Source organism: Acanthochromis polyacanthus, chromosome 5 (genome assembly GCF_021347895.1).
Source record: "Acanthochromis polyacanthus isolate Apoly-LR-REF ecotype Palm Island chromosome 5, KAUST_Apoly_ChrSc, whole genome shotgun sequence".
Lineage (NCBI taxonomy): Eukaryota > Metazoa > Chordata > Actinopteri > Pomacentridae > Acanthochromis > Acanthochromis polyacanthus.
The window spans coordinates 25,650,971-25,673,005 of record NC_067117.1 but is presented as its reverse complement, the minus strand read 5'-3'; the positions used below and the strand labels follow the sequence as shown (position 1 = coordinate 25,673,005).

The 22,035-nt window shown below is 40.1% G+C and overlaps 1 protein-coding gene across 1 annotated transcript in view; it reads left to right on the top strand.

The window, feature by feature from the left end:
• The window catches only part of cntn3b (contactin 3b), a 60,088-nt gene extending 45,695 nt beyond the window's left edge, over positions 1-14,393 (top strand). The window contains exons 14-23 of the mRNA XM_022222640.2: positions 1,440-1,557; positions 2,436-2,594; positions 2,734-2,883; positions 4,282-4,352; positions 4,751-4,985; positions 5,422-5,531; positions 6,754-6,940; positions 9,364-9,476; positions 9,577-9,742; positions 10,289-14,393. Of these exons, the coding sequence (XP_022078332.1) occupies positions 1,440-1,557; positions 2,436-2,594; positions 2,734-2,883; positions 4,282-4,352; positions 4,751-4,985; positions 5,422-5,531; positions 6,754-6,940; positions 9,364-9,476; positions 9,577-9,742; positions 10,289-10,380 (1,401 nt within the window). The 3' untranslated portion in view covers positions 10,381-14,393. The remainder of the gene's footprint in view (positions 1-1,439; positions 1,558-2,435; positions 2,595-2,733; positions 2,884-4,281; positions 4,353-4,750; positions 4,986-5,421; positions 5,532-6,753; positions 6,941-9,363; positions 9,477-9,576; positions 9,743-10,288) is intronic.
• The last annotated feature ends 7,642 nt before the right edge of the window (positions 14,394-22,035 follow it).

Here is a 22,035-nt window from a genome sequence, read left to right as displayed (position 1 = left end):
GACATGTTCCACAAGTAGAATGACAACAAGCCCTGCTATTTTGTAGTAAGTAATACACGAAATACGTATGAAGAAATGGCATATAGTCACCAGCAGATGAACAAAGGTTGTTTTTTAACCTTCCAAACCTGAAAACCCACTGGCAGTGTTGAAAGGCATGTTTTCTTTTTAAAAATTGTACAAAATTACACCATTTATTAGAGCCAAAAACTAAAACTGAAAGAATCCTTGGATTTTCAGTTTTCTAGCAGTCCTTGACATCCATGACATGGTGTTCTGTTGAATAAATTAACCAAGTCTAAGGTTAATATCACGGCATTTTATTAAAGTTTTACATCAATTTATTTATTTTATGTCATTTGAAAATTTTTAATGAAAATAAACTCTTTTCTGTAGCTTGATTCTGTACGTTACAAAAACGGCCAGGAAGCCAGGGAGCAGATAGAAAATTTGTATGGAAAAAAACGTAATTAAATAGTTTAATATCTATAGTATGTGGAGCACTATTTATTTCTGTGTTGGTAACACCTGTAGAGCCTTGGAAAAGTGTCTGAGACTTAGATTTAGTTTTAGATTTTCTTTTTTCTATGATTTCTTTTCTTTGATTTATTGCACGATAACTTTGTTTAGCTGCACACGAGAGACTTTGGCCTTCTCTCCACTTCTATCCACAGTCATGATGTTTCCATAGAGGTGCAGGACTTTACACAGCGAGTAAAAATGTGAACGGAGTAAAAAAAAAAAGAAAACACCCACAAACAGCCTCGGGTTCAGGGGATTCAAATGTTCAGCAGAAACCCCTGGGCTACAGAATCACAGACAGGGTAGCGAGGATGATAAGAACTGAAATGTGGACTAATGCATCATTGGTTTTTCTCGCTTCATTGCACTTATTGACACAAAAAGTATAGAATAACACTACCAACCTTACTCATTCAAAAGTCTCCTTCATGCAGACACAAATAACAACTACCCATAAACAAAAGATAAAGTAAAGAGTATTTGCTGTAAGGTTTTTGTTGTTCTTCCTTCCACTTGCATGCAGTAGAACAATATTTGCTCTTTACACCGGGAGTTCTGCACATATCTTGCTTCAGCTTGTGTAATTAGAGAATAATTAGGATTGCTTTGCCAATTAGCTAAACTATGTTTGCTTTGTGTGTCCTGTGTGCGGCTGGTAGCTGTTTGCAGGGGGTTGTTGGGGTGGGGGTGGGGGGGCTGGTTGGTCGGGTAGCGCCTGAAGGACAGCCAATAGCTTATTTGTGCAGAGTACATCTGCCATGTCTGTTGTTGGTGTTTGAAGAGATGCAAAAATCAGTGGCCTGGAGATGCTGTGATTTCAGAAAGCGCTATAAATGTTAAAACATCCCACAGCCAAAAGCTGAGTGATGAAATAACACTACATCTCTTACTTAGCCTTATTCTCCTCTCCGTTCCAGAGCATATCAGGGGATCTGATGATTCGTAACATTCAACTGAACCATGGTGGGAAGTATGTCTGTGTTATTGACACTGATGTGGAGAGCCTGTCCACCTCTGCCATATTGGTTGTCAAAGGTAAGTAGAACCAATTGATTTCAGCAGCTTGTTTGTGTATGTCTGTGTATAAATACCCCGGTATATGTACTGCAAAGCAATGTGGCAGTGACGCATCTGTAGAAGTATTCAAAGTGAAAGACGTTGGACAGAGTGGCGTGAAAAATCCCAGAGGCTTCCTGTAAAGATACAGAATGGGAAAGCAAGAATGAGCGCTCAGTCAGAGTTATGTCAGCTTCTGTTTACGTTACATGCGGCACGTGTCGGTGAAATGTAAAAATGGAACTCACACGTACAAACACACACACACACTCACACGTCAGCTGGACCCACGCGTGTGCGACTGTGGGCCCAGCTGAGGTAGCTGTGTTGATATGTGCTCGGTGTGTCTGGCTCAGCTTATCTCCAGTGATTTACATTGGTATTCATGCCCTTAACAAACTGTAATAGCTGTCCCAGGTGCTTTGAGAAGGCAATGTTTATCACAGAAAATGACTATAATTGGTTCATTTACACATCGGCAAAATATCACGGAAACCATTTGAATAATGGAGCAGCGGAACAAACAGCGACAGCATGGTAAAGCTGGAGCATGTACCAATCACAAACACTTGCTTTTGCCTTCTTTGATCCTCCTCACCTTTCTTTTCCTAATAACTGAAGCCATCCAGTTTATCTTTCTGCAGTTATTGATTCCATGTTCATTCATCACTTTGTAGTCCCGCACATCACACACACACACTGCATGGACACACCAAGGACACAGCCCCTAATTAAAGTGAGTGTGATGGCTTTGATATGTAACAAGGTGTAGAAGTCTTTATGAGTTTGATGAGGGGAGGCTTCTTGGAATGGCTGATCACCTTGGGTTCGCCCTCCTCGTTGTCTGATTGATGCAGGTCCCCCTGGTCCTCCGGACAAAGTATCAGTTGAGGAAATCACAGACAGCACGGCCCAGCTATCGTGGACTCCCGGAAGGGACAACGGAAGCCCCATCACCGGCTACATCATCCAGGCTCGAACACCTTTCACTGTTGGCTGGCAGGCTGTAGACACAGGTACCCTGAAAAACACTCCTCCTGCCCTTGTGTAGTATTTATGTGGGGCCTTATGTGGGTGTTTACTTATTTATCATCCAATTTGCATCCAGATGTGTGGCAGCCAGGGTTTCTAAGGTTTTAAAATTCATTTTTTCAGTGCCCGAGGTGGTGAACGGTAACATGCTGACTGCCACGGTGGTGGGTTTGAACGCCTGGGTGGAGTACGAGTTCAGGGTAGTGGCTCGAAACACCGTCGGCCTCGGAGAGCCGAGCCCCTCCTCAGCCAAGACCAGGACGGAGGATGCCAGTATGTAGACACACACACTAAACCGCACACATGCTTACACACAGGGCTGAAGGATTTTTTTTGTACTAAAAATATGTTCTCCTGTAATTTCTTGTCATAAATAGCATTCAATTGTAACAAAATAGCTGTGAATAATCAATTCTGAAAAAGTTTATTTTAATTTTCTGCTGTTTTTTTTATATACATGTATGCTTATGATTTCAGCAACAGTTTTCTTGACATTCTCCTCGAGGTAGAGAAAACACTCTCTATATTCAGCTAAATATAGCAATTGTCTGATGAAGGTCTCCTCGAAAAACAGCCACTAAGATTCTCTGTTTAATGGCAAAGGTTTAGAAAAGAAAAAGATAATTTAATGTCACACATTAACCAGTGTTGCATTGTCAGAAGATCTAAACATTTAATAAGGTTTCTAGGGCATTTCAGTCTGTGTATAGAAAAAAAAATGCTGCTGTGTGTTTTGCTTCTGCAAAGAAAGAACATTGAAGTATATTTAATTTAAAGTTTAATAGAATATTAAAACTGTTAAACACAAAAGCGTGATCAAGGTGAGAGCTAACATATGGTATTTGAGACTGTGTGTGTGTTTCCACTAATCAGAGCAAACTGAGGGGTCTGCGGATTTTTCAGTGATTATAAATCAATGTTGAAATGAAGTTGTAGCATGTCCTGTGTGTAGATCTAACTTGTGCAGTTTAAACGCAATATTTTCTATCTAAGAGACTTGTGGCTTATGCTTGATTAGAGCTTGGAACAAAGGTCAAAATGTGACATTATGAAGCCCTGAAATAGTTCTGAATAATAGTTAGGAGCTGTATTACTGGGCTAATGTTTCTTTTCCAAATTGGAATACACATAGCTGCAAGTTATGTGAGAGCATTATTGAAGTATGGTAAATGAAATGGCAGCAGATCTTGGCAAGAATTCTTAAGCTCAACGACGATCTCAATTCCCAGCATTCAACCCTACAAGACAAAAACCCCTCATGGGCATCAGATATAAAAGCTGCTTACTAAAACAGGGCTCCACTTTATAAAGGATACTATGAGGACGTGCTTGAGTGCTCCTCCACCTACACTGTCGTTTTTTTGCCAACACGCTGTGGTGCACAAACAGCCGAGTGGGAATAGAAACGGAGTGGGCTGAGTCAAATGTCATTTGCAAAATATTACAAATCTTGGCTCGTGGTGTGCGCACGGTGACATTTGAGCAACGGAAGTAATTCACTATTCTCTGAGATGTTTGTGTGTGCACAGAGTGAGGGATTTGTGGGGTATAAAATAGAAGGCGGTATCTGCAGCAGGCAGCCTCGTCGTAAGGCCACAAGTAGAGTTGAGGTTTGTCGTTGAGCTTTGTAAACTGTGTTCTAATTGCTCCCCTCTGGGCTTTACCTCTCAGTTCCTGATACAGCTCCCACTGATGTTGGAGGTGGAGGCGGCACAAAGTCTGAATTAGTGATAACATGGGAGGTAAGTCATCTGTTACATTTTACTGTTCTCTCCATCGCCAGTAATGGTTTTGCTTAATTGTGCAGAATTGAACGGACCAATTTTATGACCCACATTAGAGAGAGACACCTCGCATCTGGCTCAGCCTCCAAGTGCCATTTCTCCTTTTAAAAGCAGGGACAGAGTGCACTTCTTTGGAGGAGTTTTGCACTTTAGCCACAATTACATAGCCACGCAAGAGGAAAAGATAAGGTAAAAGGTGATTGTGGAGAGCTCTGGGTGGTGACTGCAGAGAAAAAGGCGGCTGTGTCTGTTCCCCGATGCCCTTGTCAAGGTGCAGTGCAGCGCAGAGACGGGCCTGTCTGTTTCTTTGTCTGTATGCGTTTTAATATCACTATAGTTTTGTGTTTTGCTCCCAGCCTGTGTCCGAGGAACTGCAGAACGGTGAAGGCTTCGGCTACATCATCGCCTTCAGGCCTGTTGGCACGGTTACGTGGACGAGGGCGGTTATCTCCACACCTGGCGTGGCGCGTTACGTCTTTCGCAACGACACCATCCCACCGTTCTCGCCTTTTGATGTCAAAGTGGGAGCCTACAACAACCGGGGGGAGGGTCCCTTCAGCTCCATAGCCACCGTGTACTCAGCTGAGGAAGGTACAGTACAGACTTCACAGCCCGGCGGCGGAAAGCGATGCTTAAATAAGCTGTAATCTTTCTCCTTACGACTATGACCTTGAATAGTAATGATGAAATGAGTTTTTTTTTTTTTTTTTCCAGTGCTGTTATTTCTCTCCCCTCTCAAGCTGGGAATGTCAACTTGATATTAGTTATCGTGCTGGTAGATTACAGGAAATCCTAGCAGACACTTACCACACCGCGCTGTCAGGGAGGTATCCTGTTAATTGAATTTGCTGGGCAGATAGTCTTCCCTTATGTCAGTCACAGATCCCATTAAAAGAGAGCGGGGGAAATAGCTTTTCAGTGAAACTACAGGTCTATTCTGTGCCTTACCTCTTATTGCTATTAGTGTGTGTGATGGTGTTGGATGAGTCTGTGGGATTCTCACCACATTTCTGCTCTATTTCTGCAGTCCCCAGTGTGGCTCCTAAGAGGGTTAGAGCTAGAAGTGTGTCTGCAGCAAAAATTGAAGTGATCTGGGAAGCTCTCCCTGCCATTCCCGAAAGAGTGCTTGGATATGAGGTATGATTCACTGTAAAATCATTCTTTTTTTTTTCCCCAAATAACATAATTGAGCCTTTTCTTGTGGCTTGTTTATGTGCTCGTAACTGTTCTTTTGTTGTTCTTCAAATTAGTTTTACTCGAATGTCCTGCTACGTGTTCTCAGGTATCGCTGCTGCAGAGATAATATTAAATGACCGTGAATGCTTTGGCACCCCAACAGCAAACCCACAGGAGGAAAATAAAATCCCTCATCTTTCTCAAGAATGCAAAGAGGGCTTTGCTGTTTTTAGTTCCCCCCAGTGCTCTTTCAATATCTGTCACCTCTGGCTCCTGGCACTAACTAAGCTCTGCAGTTGCCATAGCAGTGGCCACATTGTCCGTTCAGAACACAGCTCATTTCTCCAAACGCCGTCCTGAAGTGGATTTAGGCTGCTAAATCTCAATAGGCCACCAACAGTATGGAAACAGAGCCGTGTGTCAGCACATGTGTGGTAATTAGACGTCGTTAGGATTGCAAATGTGGACCAGTTTCAGGTTCATGTGATACTGTTGAAAAGATTATATTACTGTACACTCAATTCTGGTGCTTATACACAGTTTTAATTGATAACAAATTGGAAATATAATAATTTATGGGCGCTGGAAAAGCAGAAATATCCCTGAGGGCAGACTTCACATTTCGCTTTAATTATTAATTGACTTAACTCTTATGTCTCTTAATACCAGACGCATGAATATTGAAGATGACCCAAAGCAAGCAGCAAATTAGACAGTTTGCTTTATCAAATACGGCTTCACCTGCACCCATAACTGTCAGCCAGTGGCCTGAAGGGAATTAAATTCTGCATCTTGTTTTGCAGAGCAGATAACCCAGCTTTGAGGTGGAAAGTATTTTGAAGTATTTGTGAGATTCTTGCATATTTTTTCACCTTAAATATCCGGTTGCCTTAAACAAAAGAAAATAATCTGACGTTGAATTTTTCTTCCTGGGTCAGTTATCATATGACCCACTAATGCTCTGTTTATAAGACCAGCATGGCTCACAGGATGTGCATCAGTAATTGACACTCCTCTAGTAAAAAAATTATTATTCACCATCTCTCTCTCCACCCCCACCTCCTTTTTGTTTGTAATACAAACAGCATTTCATGATGGAATATGAATTTTAGTAATGCTCCACTAGGATCTTTGCAGTTTTGATTCTTTTTTCTTCTGTCTCTTTGTGTCCTCCCTCTGCCAGGTCGTGTACTGGGAAGACGACACTAAGCCCGACACCATTGGCAAAGTGCGCATATCTGGAAACTCCACGCAGGTTAACATCACAGGGCTAAAAGCGAACACAGTTTACTACCTGTCTGTGGCTGCTTTCAATACAGCTGGCCCCGGGCCGCAGTCAGCGCCCATCAACAACACCACAAAGAAACCACGTGAGTCCGTCCCCGGAGGGCCATTGAAATCATTTCCAAATGGAAACTCATTCATGAAGCCTGTCAGATGATGTCGTACTGTCCTCAACATGATAGGCGTAGCATTCCTTCAGCTTTGTTGGTTGTGCTTAGAAATAGTCAATCTGACAAGGGAGCTTTCGACTTTCAATGCGGGAGGTCTGGTGCTCACTGCGTTACACCTGCAGTGAAGCCTGGAAGTCTTTAAGGTGCCCTTGAAGATGAAGAAATGCTTTCAGGCACAACACACGCGAGGGGAAGAGGTGCATTACTGAATTTTTTTTTAAATTTGTTTATTCAAGCATAGCGTTAAAACACAACTGGAACAATGATATTAAAATTAAAATTAAATAATAATTAATTTCATCTCTCATAAAATAGTGTTCATCCCTCAGTAGGTACAATCATGAGGGCTTATAATGTAGTTCTTTGTATAAACTGGAACATAGTAGAGCATCATAAATTACAACAAGTTTCCTTTGGCACTTTTTGTAAAGCAGTTACATGTTCACATACTTCTTTTCCTTGTATCCTTAAGAAACCAAAGACTTTTTGGCTTTGGGATTTTATCTGCTAGACTGGGAATACTAGTTAGAACAAAAACCCACATTTCTTTACAACAGCCAACCTGAAAACACAAGAGCAGACATATACATATATAAAATCAGTTTAAACGGAAAAACAGACTAAAAATGTGTACATTACAGTCTGTATTTACTTTTATTATGATTATTTTAGTATTGTCTTGTTTTGTTCTTCTGACGTTTGAATAATCGCGCTTTTGAGCTCCTCTGGTCATTATGTCTCATATGTGCACAAAAGCACGTATGGAGTACATTCTGCTAAATTTCATACACTATGTGCATATGTTGTTTCCTGCAAATCCCCTTCCTCAATATATTTATGTCTTTTTGATAGCTTGTTCATGTGGTTGAGAGGTATTGTTTCTAGTATTTCTTTTCATTTTGCACACACTTTGTGTTACCTTGCATACATCTGTATGAAAAAGTCTGGACACTGTCAAAAATACACCTTTTCAAGAAATAAAATTTGTAACAACATTTTATTCAATGGAATTATTAACAAATAACATCTTCAATATGATTTCCATCATTTGTGATGCAAAGTTGATGCACTTCACAAGATTCACGTGAACTTGATGCAATAAATACACATTGCCGTCAATTTTAGCACGTTCACTCTTTATGCGTTCAACCAATTTTCTGTGTGTCCAGACATTAGGGACACCCTGAAATGTAAGTCTCATTGGCTGATTGACTGGTTGATGAATTTCATCAAGATTTGTGAGAAAATACCCATTTGTCTCCCTTGATGTGTTAGCTCAGTAGCTGTTTCCCCAACAAATTTATGGTTCCTAAATTCTACGTTGCTAGTTTCAAATCTTTTGAATACAGAATTACGCTCATTTTGTAAACTATGGTGCAGTTTAGACTAAGATATCCATATAGGCTACCTTGTGATTGAGAGGTTGCTACCGAATGAGCATGACTAGTGTCCTCAAGTACACTAGTCATATCCACCACTCGCCTGTTACATTCAGTTCCAAAAGACCAATATGGCGACAGTCAAATCCAAACTTGAACCTTCACAACAGTACTTTACAAACCAGTGGGTGATGTCATGGTTGCTATGTCCATCTTTTATACACATGTCTATGGTCTGTAGCCCAGGGATGCTAACCGAGGGATTGTAATCGCTAGTGACAATTGTCACTGCCTAATGTGAGTCAGACACACACGAGTGTAAATGGTTTGCGGCATGTAGGAGCTGCCATCTGCACACATGAACACAAACACAGACTTCTGACGCTCTGTGTCCATGCTATGAAGATATAATTGGAGCGCAACAAATGAGCACCTGTGACAGTGGAAATTGTGTAGTTGTAGAAATTAGTCACACGTGTGTCGGTAAACAGTTGTAAACACCTTCTACAGGTGTGCAGCTCTCATTAAATTAATTCACATGCTGTTTTGTAGATGTACAGATTGATCTTTGATACATGTGTATGAATGCGTTTTGTACCATATTCAGTGCAGGATCTGTAACAAAACTGTGAGCGTATGAGTTCCTTAATTTGTGATTCGTCCAACTGTTGTGTTGTGTTTGTGGAGTTTGCAACCCCCTGAGCTTTTTATTCTGACTTCATATTTACTTACACACATGTATTACTATTTTTTACAACTAAAAATTGAGCTCCAGGGCCACCGTAGAATTCACTATGTCTTAATTAGTGCAGGTGTTCTGCTGAAGTCCCACTGTATTAGCTTTCTGTATAAACCAGGAAATTGCAAATTCTTCTACATACAGTACAAGCAATCTTTCAGAAAGACATCCCCAGTAACTGCAATATCTGGTATATGTGTACCTCTGATTTCTTTTTCCAGCTCCAGATCGGGCTCCGCTCAACATACAATGGACCATGATTGGCTCCACACTCACGCTGCACTGGGACCCTGTTGTAGCCATGGAGACAGAGTCAAAGGTCACTGGGTATTTGGTAAGTCCCAGTTCTGTGCAAAGCTCTGATTTATCTTCAGAAACAAGGATGTTGATTTTTTGCATTATTGATTTTTCTGCATCACCCTCTCCTGCCTCAGGTCCTGCTGAAGAGACATCACTACAATGACATCAACACTATCTTGACCAACAAAACCACAGCTGAGCTCACCTTGTCAGCCAACGACAACTATCTAATTCAGATCAAGGCCATGAGTGAGGGCGGCGAAGGTGTGGGCAGTGAACCCATCCACATTCATAAATTAAGTGAGTTTACTGTTGTCTTTGTGTTATTTCCCTTCTGACCACTCACAAAGCTTAAGCGAAGGTTTAATAACTGAGTGAAGAACGTTCAAATTTTGCGTCATTGCATCCCTTTCCAACCATGTGTAATAGACTTATTTCGAGTGCGACAAAAGCGACCTTTTTAGAAATGCGTGCGTGGTGTCATCCATCTCTGCCATTGGGTTATTATTCCTTGTTGACTGGCTGCGCAGCGCTGCAGCATATAAAGCAGTTCTGTGCTCCCATCCCGCTGCTGTGCAAAATTGTGAGGCGGCTCAGTTTGCCGCTCTCTTTGATGTGATACCAACTTTATCTTCTCGGGATACTTAAATAGCCTCTCCTGTTGAAAGCCAGTAATAATGTAGATATGGGGGAGAAAAAAAAATATCATGCTTGGCTTTTGATTTATGAAGACTTGTCAGAAATTTTAGAGGGGATAGCACTGCCGACAGACTGCAGGTTTTCTTCTTTTGATGGGAGGGTTATTTCTGGTTCTTCACGGGCTGCTCTGCTGTTTTTTGGTTGCAGGTATGGGAGCGCGGGGCTCCGGATCGAGCCGCCTCAGCCCGTTGTGTCGCTCGGCGGTCCTCATCAGTGCACTGCTCTCTTCCGTCTGGTGATGTCTAATCACAGCCTATGGAGTGCCCTCCCTCCCCTCCCCTCCGTCCCTTCAGTCAGCCTGTCCTATGTTAACCCTCCACTGGATTTGGCACCAAGCCCGGGCTTCAGTGGCAGGACTGGGAAAGACTGGAAAGGACTGGACTGCGCCAAACTCTTAAAGGGACCATGCCACTTCCTTTAAAGGACCATCAGATAGAGACGTGATGATTTGCGTGCATGATATTCTTTTGTTATTTCCTCCAGCGTCATAAGTGCCACCTGTGCTCTAGGTTTTCATTTTAAGAGTTCTGATGTCCACATGACTTATCTTCTCAGTATCTTTGGAGATACTAATGCCTTAAAAACCCACTTTACATATACAGTCCATACCAAAGTAGGTGAAAGAGGCTGCTTGCTTTATGGTTTCTTAACTCTATAGAAAAAAACTGTTCAGCAAAAAAAGAATTTATCTCCTCATGGTCTCAGCAGAACAGCTAGATTATATGTCAGAAATTATTCAATCGCCATTAACCAGTAGCCACACTTATCCCGTTGTTGTGCAGCTTCTGCCAAAAGAAACATCAGACATCCATTGCAGGCTTCAAAGTTGTACCTGGCTTTGTCACAGATATGAAAGACGCACAGCAAATTGATCAATTGTGCCTGAAACCCACTTACTTCTGCGTACTAAAATAATATAAAATCTGCTCAAGAGCTGTGGGTTCCCAAGCTGTAGGCCCCTATCTACGCTACTCAGCTAGACCTTGGCATTTTCCCCTATCTCATGCTCCTCTAAATAATAAATGCCTATCACACTCTGTATTCTCAGTCTAGCGAGAAAGCCGGAGATTGCGGAGAACAGAGACGTGTGGTGTTACTATGTCAAGCAGGTCCCATGTGTGCTGTTCTTCCTCTGCATTTAGACGACCTGTGTTCTAGATACGTTCATCATATCATGGAACACACACCATCCACACCCCAGATGACCAGCCGGCCCAGTGCACAATGGACTACGGGATAACAGTGCCTTCACTAGAGCTCACTCCATTCATTTTTTTTTTTGCTTCCTCTTCAGATAGCTTAGGAGGTAGATTCATGTTGCAGCAGAGGCTTTGTTTGCTTTTCTTTTCGGAAGAAATTAGTCACGAAAGACAGGAAGCTCAGAATGTAGAGAGAACCCATTATTGGAAATGGTGTGTTGATTAAATTTTCATTGAGACACCGGAGCACCTAAGACAAAAAGGGGTTGGAAGCTTTAGGAAAGCCGCAATGGATTGAGATATATGGCAGAATTTTTTTGTCTCGGTATTTATGGTCTGTGGTATAATAAATGTATGACTCCACTCGTAGAATAATTTATGGTCTATTAAGGCATAAGAATAATTGATGCGAATACCGTGGTGAAAGAGCCCTGACTGGAAATGGAGCAAAAGGCATGGCTGTCATTTTACCCCAACCTCATCACCATCTGTTGGACACACACCAGACTGAACAGTAACAAAAGAACTTTTCTGCTCTGCTGAGGGAGCTACTTTTCACGCCCTTTTATCATGTGGATGAGTCTGTCAAAAGCCACCCGAGTGAGAGCCGAGGTGTGATTGCTGGGGTCCTGACGATGTTCAAGTGGAAGGATACAGTCAACTGAACTGCTACACATTACTGTGCCTTTGCCGAACATGGGGCTGCGTACGGTCATTAGCTAGAGGCTGTTGTCGTCTGCATTTTGCACTCTTTACCCCGCTCCTCAACCCGTCCCAAAGTCGAATGAAAGCACAAGAAATTGATGCAAGGTGACTGGATGTCCTCACTTACCCGTCTGAACAGGTGTGCAGACCCCAGAGGCCTCGTAAAAGTCCAAACGGCCGACATAATCAGGCTGTCCTATCTGCTCCTTGACTGGTTTTATAAAGCTCTGTGCTCGTTGATTAGACTGCTGCAGACCAGTCAATGGGATATTGATTTTCCTGCCCCATTATTACAGCTGTCACAATTCAGCTGCTTGATTGACTGATGGCCGCTTTCTTATTGCACTTGATCTGTTGTGCTACAGTCTGTGATGTTTCAGATGTCCTCCATTACTCCCTATCACACAAGTTCAAAGGCATCCTTTCAGTTTTTGTCGTTGTGGTTTGGTTTGACCCGAGATCTCACTGTATTTGCTCAGTTTCTTGACAGAATTTACTGTTCAGATTTAAGTATTTCTTGTAGTGTGGTGGTAGATTGTGACTTTCAATTGGAGCAGTGACCTGAAATTGATTAGTTGGTTAATTCTTTCAAAGTACACATCAAAACAATCCCACTGTTGGGCTGTTGTGCTCCCACCAGTTGTATTAGTGTATTTTTTTTTTTCCAACAGCATAAAAGCCAAGTCACACCAGCATTTAAAATGGTGAAAGTTTATGTCATAAAAAGCTCAGACGGCAGAAATCCTTTTTTCACCTCAAGGTTAAAATTTTCATATTCCTAACATTGCTTATCTTGAACAGACGGCCCAAGAATCCAAAATAAAGGGGCCCAACACTGTTTATTTGCTGTGTTGTGGTATCCAATTTTATGTTGGGTGTATAAGCTGCTCTGCAAATATGGAATGAATTTTTAAACAGATATGATATTCAGTGGGGCAAATTCATTTCTTGAAAAAACTGTGTTGACTTACGGCCAATTTATGGCTTCCACACGTCCGACACAGACTTTCAAAACAGACAGTGGATACAGATACAGATACAGGGCTGCCATCGATGCTCTTGAAATTCTAGCAATCTAATCTAAGTAATAGCAGTTAGTTTCAAACTGGGCTGGAGCACGACGTCAGTGAATATTCCTGAGGTGTGCAATGCAATGGGACGGACATAGGACAGGATATCTGAAGAATTTACAACTTCTTACTGTGCTTGGGCATCGTTTATGAAAAGCATGTGCAAAAAAAAAAAAAATCATTAAATGAGAAATTATAAAGCTGTGGATGTTGGAGAATTTTCTACTAGAGTGTTTTTGTTTTAAGCACCGTTTGATACATCTATAGCCGGCACTCTTGCAGTCCACATGGTCACAAATTTTGGATTGGATTTGGATTTTTGGACCTTTGCAGATGGATAATGAAATTTACGTTGCATGTAGTCTTGCAGACCAAGCATGAATTGACCTTTAAAGTCACACCACTGACAGGCAGTTTGGCGCTAGCTAGCTAAAATTGTCTCCCGCTGTTCAAGAACTCTTTGCTGAATGAATCCTGAGAACAAAATATCATTGTGTGAAAATAAGCCAACACAGAGAAAAACTCACAACTTTAGTAACTTACTAATTACCCTCCGTTAACGTCTGTTTCACAAGCGTGCAGATGAATGCCACTGTGCTATTTGCTGGTGTGACCGGGCCTTAAAGCAGCTTACGTGTTGATCCACGTGGTGTTAGTATTTCCGTTAATGTCCAAATAAGGTAACCGGATCGCCAGATTGCAGGCTAATAGGTTAATAATTTACACTATGTACTCGTGTGGCAGTTTTCTCAGAGCTTTCTTATTATTTAGTTGTAGTTGAGCCTAATGTCTCTAACCTCTTCTAATGCTCACATAAGACAACAAAAGTATTGTTTCTAGCTTTGTGCTTTAATGCATACAACAAAGTACAATCTAAAGAAAGTATTTGGAGCTGACTGGAGTGGTTGAAATCTATTGATCACAGAACAACGACATATCTATTTATATCCATAAGGTCAGTTCAGTTAGATGGGTTTTCAGTGGTTGTCGTTGGTAGGAAGGAGAGCACCCAGTACAGTGTAAATAGCTTGCATATATTTTTTAAACATGGCCATCGAAGACAACCTTACTGCTTTTATATAGTGTGTTCTCTGAGCTTAATACTGGTGTATTAATCAATGATCTCTGTGAGATACTGACATGTAGAATGGCATTTTCATATTGAAAAGTAACTGTATTGTCTTGTATACTAAAACTGTGCATGTTAATCATTGTTTGTGAATTTGTGTTGGATTTTTTTCTAAAACTATAACTTAATAAAAATGTTTATTCCAGTCATTGCTGTTTTGTCTCCTGCTTCTGCCAAATGCATTGGCACACACAGCCCTATAGTGTTAGTGGATTTTCGAGAATTTGATTGCAAATTTGCAAGAGAATTTGTAACAATAAAGCACAATATCGGCTATTCAGTCTTACTTATTGGCTATCATGCCTGATGTCAAAATCTAGTTTTAAGAACAGCATATAGCTAATTAAATTGTGTTTAATCAAAATTAGCATAAACTGACTAACATACAGTGCACCTGAAGCCAGGATGTATTATTTCAGCTAGGATTACTGCTTAGGTTTTGAATCCACGGACACATAATGCAGCTGCAGAGTTTGCTGTGTGCACTGTTTTGCAAGCAATAGACTGCATGGTGTACACACTGCAAAGAAGTGAACGAGGGCCACACAGCAGAGGCCTCCTAACAGATTAATCTAGCTTTGCTGAATGAAATAGTTGAAATAATTATCATAACATTAAGGTTATTTCCCCATAATAACAGGTGTTTCACAATGGTACATCCATGCAGAATCGCACATAATCCAGCTAATGTCCACAGCAGTGAACTATGATTGAGAGCTCTGCACTGTGTGAGATAAAACTATTTATCAGACAGTTTTTGTTTTGTTGTCGTTTGGAAAACACTATGAAATGATATGACAGTTTACCCAAAAGTATAAGATTACAGTCACAATCTGAAGTCAAGTTAGGTCAAAACTGGACCAAGTACTCAGAGTTTCAAGACTGAGACCTACTAAAGACTGAATTTGTTCTAAATCATGCAGATCTTGCCAAATGTAACAATGATTAACTGGCCTCCTAAGCATAAATGGAGATATTGATATATTTGCAGGCCCCCTGCAGCACTTCATTATTCATGGAAGCTCAAGCTTGAGTTTTGCTCAGTTCAAATCTCTGTTAATGTTTGTGGTTATAAGTAGAAAGTATGCTTAACATCCATATAATGACCCAATTTTAACCCCTACATGCTACATTCTCATAACTAAAAGATGTATAGATCTTTACCCCCTGCTGCTGAATAATGCGTAGCAGCTCACTGAGAGGACTTTGCAGATATCAAGTGAAAGCTGATGTGTAAATGACAAGTATTAACTGATTAAAGTAAAAGCAACTCCATCCATAATCCAAAGCCAGAAACGGCAGAAAGCTGCTGCTTGTGGGTTTCACACATAGCTGGCAAGCAGGCCTTTTAGTCAGTGAGATCTAAACAGGATTACTTTATACCACAGCAGTTTGTAGAGCAAAGGAGTGTATCAGAATATAATCACCCGATTCATCAAAGCACAGCTTTCCACTGGCTTCTCGGCTGTGCATTTTACCCGTCATTAGCCCTGCACAGGCACAGAGTCTATGAAGAATAGATGTTTCTTTATTTATGACCAGGGGTCATATCTAAGTAATACACACGCCGTGGGATTTGAACTCATGCTTTTGTGTCAGAAAAGGTTGCTCATTTGCTTTCATCCCTTGTTGACCCTCATGTTTGGTTTTTACAGTATTTATGAAGAGAGGCAATCTATTATGCATGTAAATGATCACCAGTGAATGTCGTGTTGTAATGAGATATATAAGGGTGCAACACGGTTCATGCTCTTATGGTCTATTCTAGTTTTCAAAAATAATATTCCTCCAATTTGGGGAAATTATTTTAAAATTGTGGTGACAAGCGCAACAGGAGGGTTCTTTCATAGGTTTCACAAAACAAAAAAATATTTTCAAAATTCACACTTGCTTAATTTTTTGTTCTACAAAAAGGAGCAGCATAATTGCCTGCATTGTGATGAAAATAATAATAAGAAAAGTCCACAGAGAGTTCAGTGCTCCGCCAAGGCTGCTCTGTCGTTGCATCATTTCCCACGGTTAAAATCTTGGCACTTAGAATGTGTCCATTTAATATAGATGTACCCACAAACAAAATGACCTTAGACTGAGCATGTACATTATGTACAGATACTGAATCGTTTGACCTAAATATGTCGCAGGCGGCAGGAAATGATGGGACTCGGAAACACTTACACAATTTAATCAATTGTTCTTTGTATAATTTCCAATATGTAAGTCCCATTAAGTTCACAGTGGTGGATTTGGAGTAGATTCACAATCTTGTGATCGTCAGCAGACAGCTGACATAGTGTGCTGCTAATATGCCGCTATCTCACAATGATATACACATCTTTAAAAAATCCATGGATCCAGACTATTGCTGCATCACTGCCAAAATCTAATCAGGTGGTCCTTGTGTCATTTCGGACCTTCCCTGAAAATTGCATCCAAATCCGTAAATCCATTTTTGAATAATGTTGCTAACAGACAGACAAATTTACGCTGATTGTCACGTAAGTACTTTGTGGAGTCATAACTTTATTTATATAGCACCCTTAAGAACAGCATTCACAACGTGTTTTGACAGTCAAAACATGCAAACACAGACAATAAAGCAAAACAGGAGACAAGGCAGAGCAGTCAGTTACAAGAAATAACGAAAAACGATGTAAAGTTTAATTGTTTATAAGCTAGATTTTAACTTGCATCAAACAAGGGAACTAGGCAGTTTAAAAATTCAGCAATAAGCTTGAGGGTTAAAAGTTAGAAATCAAAATCAAAAGATTAGAGAATTACGGAATTAGTGATGACATCACGCCAAAGAACCAGGGAGCCGAAATTAAAATAAAACAATAGAAAACATCTCAAATAAACAGGACATAATACAAAATAGAACACTAAAACTAATTAAAGTTAAAAGCAAACTTTACATAAAAGCAAATCTATAAAGGTGATTTAAGAGAAGTTACTGACTGCTAGCCTTATCTCCTCAAGCAGGTCATTCCAAAGTTGAGGGGTCTAGGTTCCCATAGATTAAAGCCTCAACTTTGGAACAACTACAAGGGATCCACCTAAGGATCTAAAGCTGTGAGCCGGCTCATAGGGAGTCAACAGATCACAAATGTAGCTTGGGGCGAGACCCTGGTGAGCTTTGTGATCAGGAAGTGATCAGAAAAGTCTTAAAATCAATTCTAACACAAACAGGGAGCCAGTGGAGGGAAACCAAGATAAGTGTGATGTGGCGTTGTCCGTTAAAAGTAGCATTAGTATTATAAGCCTAATTTATGTATTGTTTATTCAAGCTGAGATGTTTATGGATTACTGAAGGTCATTTCATGCTTTTGAATCTATTCCTTAATACTGTGGGTCAGGATTTTATAATTAAAGTGTTCTGGTCTTTCACACAGAACCACTCAAGTTATTCATGACAAATGATTGCAAATTCAATATACAGAACATTTGCTTTAAAGAGACAGAAAGACAGCAATTTATCTTTGTATGTCATCTCTTTTTTTCCACTGAAATGCTTCATATTTCCTAAATTCAAAAGACTCCAACCTTCCTCTCGTATAACCACTGCTTTATTTCATAGAATTAGTCAGACTGATTGGTAGAAAAGGAATCTGGCCTTGACACAAGGACCCTCACCCTCACTTTTGTTTCCTAGAAAGAAAAAAAGTTGAGTTGCAAAGTTACATTTATTTCAAGGGCAAAATATTATGTTATTACAAAGTACTTCAACATTTTTAGGAAATGTGTTTATGTGCTTTCTTGCCAAGAACTGGATGTGGAGATGGATTTCATATGTCTGTGAAATATAAGGCTTTGGCTTAGTTTAGCTTGGCATGAACACCCATTTACTCCTGGCATTACATGTGATCTCTATCTGGATACTTTATCTGCATAATACAGTCCAATCCCTGCATTACAATGCATCCAGTGTGTTCCTGATTGTCATTCTCAGTATGTATAGGCAAGCCTGACTGAAGTAGTCCAGGTCAAAGGAAGCAATGCTGCTGTATGGGCTCTATTTTTTCCATTGCTGATCTTATCCTTATGCCACTGTTTGTAGCTTTTGCAAGAACCGCCTGAGCTAGCAAAAGAAGGCAAAGTGATCGGGATGCAGAGTGTGTGTTAAAAGCAGGCATGAATGAGGTTGAAGATTGGTAGCAGAAAAGAAGAAAAGCATCTCTTTTTTTGTATGAATTAAACAAAGGAAACGTAAGGTGCTAAAGCTGACTGGCTTTAGTGCTGCTAGAAGGTGCATTTTGTTACTTTAAGTTTCAAACAGACTCCTGCACACTGTCTAACTTGCAAAAATATGTTCTTTCACAATCATCATTTTTTTCATCGGGAAAATGGCTTGCAACAAAGAGAAGCCATCTTAAACAGGTAGCCGCTGTAACTCTGCAACCAATCACATCCTTCATGCGCTAAAGGAATGCATGAATCACAGAAAATCAGTCTAATGATATCATTCGCAGATTGCTAAACCGAACATTTACAGACCATATTCAATGAAAGAAATCACAGAACGATTTTAGTCAGCCAATGTAGGAAGAGTATAAATCCAGTATTTATGATGTCTGAGTATTTTATCATGGTGTCCACTTCTAAGTTGTAGGGTTAATGTTGGAAGTTTGTTTACTGTTTGTCATTTTCTACTAAAGATTAATCTGACGAGGTGCCTAGTCCAGCTTCAGACAATCCTGGATGCACAAGCATCTAGAGATACATTACCAGGTCCACTTACTATTGTACTCTGATTGTGTCCATTTAAACTGTATATTTATACATAAATGTTGCATGGATTTCTGGAGGCTTAGATACTGATTATATTTATATATTATTCCAGGGAGGATCTCGAGGGGATTTATTTTTGAAGTAAGTCATCATTAATATTATCCTTCTTTGTATGCTATGGGAACTGTTGTCTGCTTAATATGTGCATTTCCTTAATTACAATAGCCTCTGGAGGCCTGAAGGACCTATTTATAGGAATTCACTTAATTGTATGTATACACTTCCAAAAAGGCATGGGTTAACTATTAATTATTACTATCAGAATAGGTTTATACTGGCAGCAGACTATTGGGACTTTGTTGCATTGATTATCAAAGGATTCTGTTCATCAGCGCCTTTTTACATTACATGTAAATTATTTCTCCAGGTTCATCTACATACGGCTCCTGCAAGAGAGATGGAAATGGGTCTTTCCATCTCAAAACATCCTCTTTTGCTCGAACATTTTTGATTAGCCTCACGGGTTCATAGTATAAAATGTGGATAAATATAAAGTTATTTCATAAATTTCAGCTGGATGTATCAAATGTCTTTCAATGTATCTCAGAAACTATTAAAGATAAAAGCCTGAAATTTATTCTTTTTTTCACATCATGCCACTGATTCTGAATCTGTAATATTGGAAAAGTAAAAAATCTCATCTTTGAGGACAGATAATCAAAAACTCTGATATGCAGACGTCAGCCAGTGATATTTTCTGAACCACATGTAGTTACGTGTCACAATAGCACAGAACAAAACACACAGAATGCTTTTTCTCTCATGAAATACTCGGTCACAAATACTATTTAAATTTGAGAACAATATGGAAACTCCTGAACTCTGTTCTACTTCAATAAGGTGATGTACCATTGTTTGCTTGTTTCGTTTTTGCAGTACAGCTTGAGATACTCAGATCAATAGCTTATCAATAGTTTATAGGCAAATCCGAGATGGTTGAGCAGAAGGCCTCTGATGATATGAGATGGAAATAACCCACGTGTTTTTGGGAATGCAGTCAAACTTTTGGGGATTTCAATAATTCACACAGTATATTGCCTATTTCTTTTCATAATTGTGGGGTAAATTTATGATTGTAACAACTCAGCTGGCCTGGTCATGTGGGTGTAACAAAAACAACCAGATGTCATTGGTTAGGGTGAAGCAATTTATTGCTCAGTGACGAAATATACATCAAAGTGAACAAACAAAGGCTAACAGGGTTCTCAACCTACCTAAAGAAAAAAAACTAAACTCCTGAGCCAAACTTAAACACAATAGCAACACCAATGACAAAGAACAGAAACTAATATAAATGAGAGCAGAGTGCACAGAATTAGCAAAATGAAGCAGGTGAATCCAAAACACACATTATTCACAAGACATATGCTATGAAACACATTAGACACGGGTAATTTCTCACCCAGTTCTGCAACTGCTAACAGAGGTTACAGTCTTCACCAAGACATGAGTTCCTCTCACCGAATTAACAGCTAGCACAAGCTGCATTTCCCAGTAATCACCCCTCAGTGGCTACGAAAAACAACAAAGACACACACAAAACACAATGACAAAAGACACCAGGATGAACGGATCACATTAATCCTTGACTGAGAGTTTGGTTGTAGATTTGCATCAGGTGTGGTGATGGTGGGAGTCTTGTGGGAGGAGGAGCTGTGGTTGTGGACACATGTGATGGGTTGGGGAGTGGGGAGAACCAGGGCTACGAGAAGGTCTGGAGCTCCAGGTCAGTCATTCCTGATGTCTGCCAGGTGGGATGTGGAGCTCGGTGTTCAGTCAGCTGTTAACAATACAGTCTCCACAAACCATCTCCCCACGCAGAGGAGCACAAAGTCCGTTACAACCACATGACTACGAGAGGACCGAACAATGATGGTCACTCTGTAAAGTGTTTTCTACCTTTCTGTACATCATTAAAAACTGTCATTCAGCAGAATGATGTTTGGTACTCCAAGACTTCATTCCATATAGGATACGCCTCATTATGGAGTTACGGCACTCCCTTTTATAGATGCTAACAAGTCATTTTGTCGATGAGTGTAGAAAAAATGTAGACATGGAGCATTATTGTATTTGAACCTTTAAGATAAGCTTGTCCCTCTCCTACACAGGTATTTCATGAAACAGATGTGCGAAGAGTCTCTTTTTGTGACATTTGCTTATCTTAGAAACAGAATTAAACTCAATGTTTATCCAGACTTAACACACCAGCTGCTGGCAGCAGCTTTTTCTGTGAGCATAAATGAGCATGGAGCAGATCAAATAAGAAGCAGATGAGTGTACTGATGTTGCGAAATGTTGAATTTTCACTTTTACAGTCCATACCAATACAGTCCCTTTTTTTTGCCAACTGAAATCAATAGCAGGTCAGCCTGTAAGGAAAGCTGGGTATTTTATCTCCTGTGTTATGGAGGGACGGCCATAAATGGTTATATTTGTAATTATAATAATCCCAAGGCACAAGTGCAAAGAAGAAAATATATATTCAGGTAGCTCCATACAAGGTTGTCGCACGAATGGCATTTGCAGTAGAAGGATGACAGCTATTCAGGAATTAAATGAGTTTATATTCAACAACTGGATTCTACTAGAATGAGGGCACTAGTGAAAATTGATTCAAATCTAGCAGGGTGCTAATATTTTTTCACACAAAGGGCAACTCCATCTCCAAGATTTACATCAATGCAATATACTTCTAAGATGTATATTATGCATTTACACTGTGCTGACAAAATAGATAGAAAAGAAGTGCGTACTGATATGTTTAGTACATTTAAAAAATATACTTTCCAGAAGACAGAGTTGCAGAGGGACATCTAGCATTCTTCTGAATGTTTTCTTATCATAAAGCTATCGGTGCTCCAGGTGCCACATAATCAAAGATGAGAGTGGCGCTGATTATTACACTAATTAAACCAGAGGATGTAGGCACACAGATTTCAAAGGAAAGCAATACTTTTCCATACATAGCAGTTCTATAAGTGCCATCCTGGTCATTAACAGAAC